The 5865-nt window shown below is 37.8% G+C and overlaps 1 protein-coding gene across 1 annotated transcript; it reads left to right on the top strand.

The window, feature by feature from the left end:
* Positions 1 to 455: 455 nt before the first annotated feature.
* On the top strand, positions 456 to 1408 carry LOC122082643. The gene has a single exon (XM_042650339.1). It carries the CDS (start codon positions 489 to 491, stop codon positions 1257 to 1259), a length of 771 nt encoding a protein of 256 aa, XP_042506273.1. The 5' UTR covers positions 456 to 488; the 3' UTR covers positions 1260 to 1408.
* The last annotated feature ends 4457 nt before the right edge of the window (positions 1409 to 5865 follow it).

The following is a 5865-nucleotide window of genomic DNA, read 5'->3' as shown; positions in this document are numbered from 1 at the left end:
TTGGTCATGTTACAATTTTTTTTGAGTAAATATAAAGACACCATTTGTGGTATATACAAGGGCTACCAAGGTCAACAAGGCCAACCCGGTCCAGCTAGTCCCAATCAAGGTCAATTAGGGCTACGTAGGTTGGGATGGGCCTGGCTGAGATATATCAACCTCACTTAAGGCTGAGCTGGGCTTGGAATAAGTCAAGATACCATATTTGGTAAATAAGCAGAGAATGTACGTAGTCCCTAAGAAGCCTATATATAATATCTTCAAGGCTGCATTAGTACAACAGCTAAGGAAAGGACACATGAAGTAATGAGGAAGAGGAATCAAGAAAGAGATGGCGTATCACTTCAGCCACCACCATCCTTACCGTGATCCTGGTAAAGAAGCAGAGAATGAAAAAGAAGCCTACGTATAATACCTGAAGGGCTGCAATGCAACAACCCAGAAGTCACACAAGAGAGAGAGAGAGAGAGAGAGGGAGAGAGAGAGATATGGAATATCAGTTCAGCCACCCCCATCCTTTAACTCCTTATCAAGCCCAAGAAAATGAACAAATCCAGTGCTCAGGTTGTAAATTGCCTAGCGGCTCAGGTTTATTATATGGGTGCAGTAAGTGTAGATACTTTCTCCATGAGCAATGCCGAAATATGATGAAGCACCCATCTCACCCAAACCATCCTCTCACCCTTCTTTCCAAACCAGCATACGCCAGTGGCTCATTCAGGTGTAATGGGTGTCGTTTCACTGGTCAAGCATTTGTCTTAAACTGTGGCCCTTGTCAATTTGATCTCCACATTAAATGTGCTTCCTTGCCTCTCACCATACTCCATAAAGATCACCCTAAACATCCATTAACCCTCTATTTTGAATTCCCCATTGATGCATCCAAGACCTTCTCTTGTGATGTTTGTCATTCTCTCGTTGATAGGGCAGGCTGGATCTACTATTGTAAAGAGTGTGACTATGGAACCCATGTTCGTTGTGCTAAATTTGACCCAGGAGAAGCTCCACCAGACAAGCCTTTAAGCCAGCCACCGCCGCCGGCGGCGGCGGCGGCGGCTGCTAGCCTCGGCACTGAGAAACAAATGGAGACACCTGTTCGAACAGTTGGTCGTGGCGATCTGTCAAGGGAAGATGAAGAAGACCAGAAACCATTGAAGCAAATAGGGACGCAGATGTTGGATACTCAACTTGAGATTTCTAGGCTTCAAATTCAACTGACTCGCCATATTGCTCAAGTGATGAGTTGGGCTTCTCGCTAATGACTTCTCATGTCTACATAGTATATGGTTTACAATAATGATATAAGATTTCCTCCATAATACTATATTGCAGCTTCAGATTCTTAGCGTGATTCATGTATTATTTGTTTAATACACAACTAATTATGAAAAAAGAAAAATTGTATTATGTATATTTTTTCAGTTGGGAGGGTGGTGGTGAGATATCAGAAAAATGAGCAATTTAAAGATAAGCCACTACAAAAAATGAGGCCTATAATTGCGGCTTTTTTTGCAGTAAAAGGTCTAAAATTCCACAACAATAGCCTATTGCTGCGGATTACCTGTAGTTTTCTATCCACAGCTTGAAGTACCGTCGCGAAGCCTGTAGCTGTGGATTTCACACCACAGGGACATAGTACTCTATAGCTGTGGATATTTAACCGATCTAGACCGACCCGTTGACACCCCTAATATATATTATTTTTATTAAATTAAATTTTCAAAAAAAAAAAAAAAAAGAAAAAAAAAAAGAGAGAAATCTTAAAAAAACATGTACAATATTAGAATTAAAATTGGGATCATAATCTTGTCACCATAAGTTTATTTACACATAATGTAATTTAAAATTGGTGAGTAATTAGAATCATAAACAACTGTCTAAACCCTAGAAATGAAACCCTGGACCCTGAACCTTTAAATCGTTCCATAACTAATGTATTTTTCAAGCGGGATTTGATGTAATTGATATCAGGTCAAACAAATTTCCATGTGAAAATATTTCATTCTGAGAACCCTCAATGTTCTCGAATGATAAGTTCTCGAATGATAAGAACATAAAATTGTGAGGGGAACATGAAAAATAAAAATCTTAAATCTAAATCATTAAACTTTTCAATCGGGATCCGATGACTCAAGGTTTCTGTTACTGCATTTTTTAACTGCAATTTTGTTTCCACAGTAAAAAGATTTTTTTTTTTACTACTGTTTTAACTACTGTAGCTATAAGTAGCACATATTACTATGTTTTTTCTAATTGTGGTTTTATTTCTGTAGTTACAAGATTTTCTGTTACTGTGATTTTTTATTGCGATTTGTTTCCGTAGTTATAAGGTTTTTGTTACTACGCTTTTTAACTGCAGTTTTGTTTCCACAGTAAAAAAAGATATTTTTTTTACTGCGATCTTAACTACTGCAGCAATAAATAGCACATAGTACTGCATTTTTTCTAACTACGGTTTTATTTCCGTAGTTACAAGATTTTCTGTTACTGCGATTTTTTATTGCGATCGTTTCCGTAGTTACAAGGTTTCTGTTACTGCGCATTTTAACTGCATGCAGTTTCGTTTCATTTTCTATGATCTTAACTACTGCAGCAATAAGAAGCACATATTACTGCATGTTTTCTAACTACGGTTTTATTTCCGTAGTTACAAGATTTTCTATTACTGCGATTTTTTATTGCGATTTGTTTCCGTAGTTACAAGGTTTCTGTTACTATTCTTTTTAAGTACAGTTTCGTTTCTGCAGCAACAAAGATTTCTTTTTACTGCGGTCTTAACTACTATAGCAATAAGTAGCACATATTTCTAACTGCGGGTTTATTTTCATAGTTACAAGATTTTTTGTTACTGCAATTTTTTATTGCGATTTGTTTCCGTAGTTACAAGATTTTTGTTACTACGGTTTTAAATTCCATAGTAACAAGTATAAAATATTATTGCGATTTATAGCTGCGATTTTGTTTCCGCAGTTATAGGGTCCTCTGTTACTGTGGTTTTGAAATATCGCAGTAATAGGTAGCTCCTATTACTACACACAGAAAAACCGTAGTTATAGGACATTTATAGCTGTGGATTTTGAAACCACAATTAAATATCTATAGCTACAAATGTATTTTGTTGTAGTGAGCATAGCTGAAAACTGTTGCTGCATCTCCTTCAATCTCAAGTTTCTGATTGGATTTAATTTTAATTCCGTACATAAATCATGGACATGTGGAACCTTAGGCCACCGAGAGAAATTTTAATGCAACAGTCTATATTAGAAACTTCACTGTAGGCTTCCAAATCTGAACTCATGGGCTGGCATGGCATCTTTTCATAGGCCCTTTTTGATTCTAAGTGTTCGTTATGCCAAAAGTTTTTTTTTGGCATTTAAATATAGAAAAATTAGAAAAAAGAGACTTGCTTTAATTAGATTTGACCAAGTCAACTCACTATGTTTTTATTAGTTTGTGTCAAGATGAAAAACCTAGTTTTCCAACTATGATGCCAATAAGAAAATTCCTCACAAGACATGCCAACGAGTTAGAAAAGTAAACAACAACACATCAAGCTATTAGCTTTCTACATCTCTAGCAAGTAGTAACTTAGTAATATGGTAGCTAATGGCAAGAAATACTATATTACTCCCCCCGATTGCAAGAGAAATGGAAGGAAATCATGAATAAACTATTATTATTATTATTATTTTTTATCATATTTAGTATATTTTTTAGATGTAACTTTTATTTTACTTTTCAAATCCAAGAAATTTTGATGCAATGTAAATTGTTTAATAACCAAATATGGAATGATCTGAAGTTAAAAACATAACCATGTGAAACAAAAATACATAAACATGGGGGATGTTGATTACAAAAGTTTCCTTATAAGGCTTGAAAATTTGACTTCCCTTCCAATTACCTTTTCGGCCAAATGGAAACTATAGATAAACCGTTAAGGCATTTATTCATAGAAATCTTAAGTGAACATTTAGCCTATGTCTAGAAGCCAAGAAAAAAAAAAATTCAAAAAATTTGAATTTGAGGGGAGGTAGACACTTTTTTTTTTTGCTAAAGGATGATATTATTAAGAGCAAAAAGGGAATTACATCAAAAGGAAAAAGGACAGGCCACAACCACTAGGACAACTTAATCACTCCACCTTTGGCATGGCCATCAGCAGAGAGAAAAAGTAGTGCCCTAATAGAAGCGAAATCTATGCCTATCCATAGCATCATTGTGCAAATCTTCCGCAATGTGCCTAGGGAAGGTCACCGAAAATTCCGAATTTCTAGATTTCGCAGCCTTCTTAGCAAGGAAATCCGCAATCGGATTTGCTTCGTGAAAACAATGCGAGATATTCCAGGGGATGGACTCCAAGAAGGGGAGAGAAAATTGCCAATCTTGTATACTAAACCATGGAATCTGGTTTCTCTGTACTGCAACAACCACCGCACTTGAGTCAGATTCAATCCAAAGCCCTTTTGCCCCCAGCTTCTTAGCCAGTAAAATTCCTTCCATGACCGCAACAAATTTTGCTTTGTAAATTTTTTTTGTGCCCAAAAAAATACTAAATGAGTCCCGAACTTGACCCTCACTATCTCGAGCAATTCCGCTTGCACCAGCCCTTCCTGGGTTTCCTAGGGAGCTTCCATCTACATTAATTTTTATCCAGTCTCGCTGAGGCTTGCACCAATGAACTTCCAAAGGTGGGTAAGATCTACCAAGTTCCATTGGGAGACCCAACTTTCTGCAGCAAATGACATCAGAGGTTGATTTTACCTCCCCTTTAGAATGACCAAGATATAGGGCAAGCTTTTTGCGCACAAATTCAAAGATTTGCCAGTTATGTCTCGCAGTGTCCTCATGAAGTCTTCTGTTTCTTTCCCACCAGATATTTTCTGCAAGGATTGAGAAGCCCATGATCCAGGGGTTTCTCCGGTTAATACTTCTAGCCTTACCTTTCCACCGCATAAACATAGCCTCCATCGATGATTGCTTCTGCCATGCAACTTCAAAGCAGTCTGCAAACTTTTTCCAAATCAAAGAAGAAAATTCGCATCTAAGAAAAATGTGATCTGCAGTATCTTCATTCTGCTTACAGAAAACACATTGTGAGGCGAGGCATATTCCCTTTCTCTTCACTTGGTCTTCCGTGGGGAGCTTCCCATGTGCCAATTGCCACACCAGGGTAGAGATTCTAAGAGGAAGGCCTTTCCGCCACACCATCGAGTGCCAGGCCACTTTTGTACCTTTACATCTCACCTCCTCCCACATTGAAGCACTAGAAAAATGACTCGAGGGAGTCAAATTCCAGATACATTGGTCATCCACTCCCATAGAAGGGAGTTTTATCCTCTTTATATCAGAAAAAATATTATTCAGCACCTCCGTTGATGCCTGAGGCGTTGCCCATTCTCTATTAATAATAAAATCACTTACACTGGCGTTGAGGCGCAAAGAAGAAACTTCTGATTGCTGTATCAGATCCAACACCGACTTAGGCCCCCACCACTTGTTTTTCCTGAAGTTTGCTAGATTACCATTGCCAATAATCCATCTTTCGAGCTCATCCACAAAATTCCAAACTTTCTTCACTCCTAGGGCTATTGAAGAAGAGTAGTTTCTTTTATGAAGGTAACCATTTTTCTGCACAAATCGGGCTTTTAGAAAAACATCGGCTGTTGATTTGTCATGCTTCAATCTCCAGACCATCTTGCTCAACAAGGCCTTATTTGTGTCTCTGAGCTTCCTGATACCCAGCCCCCCTTCCTCCTTGGGTTTGTAGAGTGTCCCATTTCACGGTAAATTTTTTTACCGAATCCACATCACTGTCCATATGAAATTTCGCATCCATCTCTCCATCATTTTAAGGAGAGAGGA

Source organism: Macadamia integrifolia, chromosome 1, assembly GCF_013358625.1.
Source record: "Macadamia integrifolia cultivar HAES 741 chromosome 1, SCU_Mint_v3, whole genome shotgun sequence".
NCBI lineage: Eukaryota > Viridiplantae > Streptophyta > Magnoliopsida > Proteales > Proteaceae > Macadamia > Macadamia integrifolia.
This window is presented reverse-complemented; position numbering and strand designations above follow the sequence as displayed.

Bases quoted from the DNA above. Each gene is read 5' to 3' on its own strand.
- LOC122082643 (XM_042650339.1), top strand. From the start codon at position 489: ATGGAATATCAGTTCAGCCACCCCCATCCTTTAACTCCTTATCAAGCC.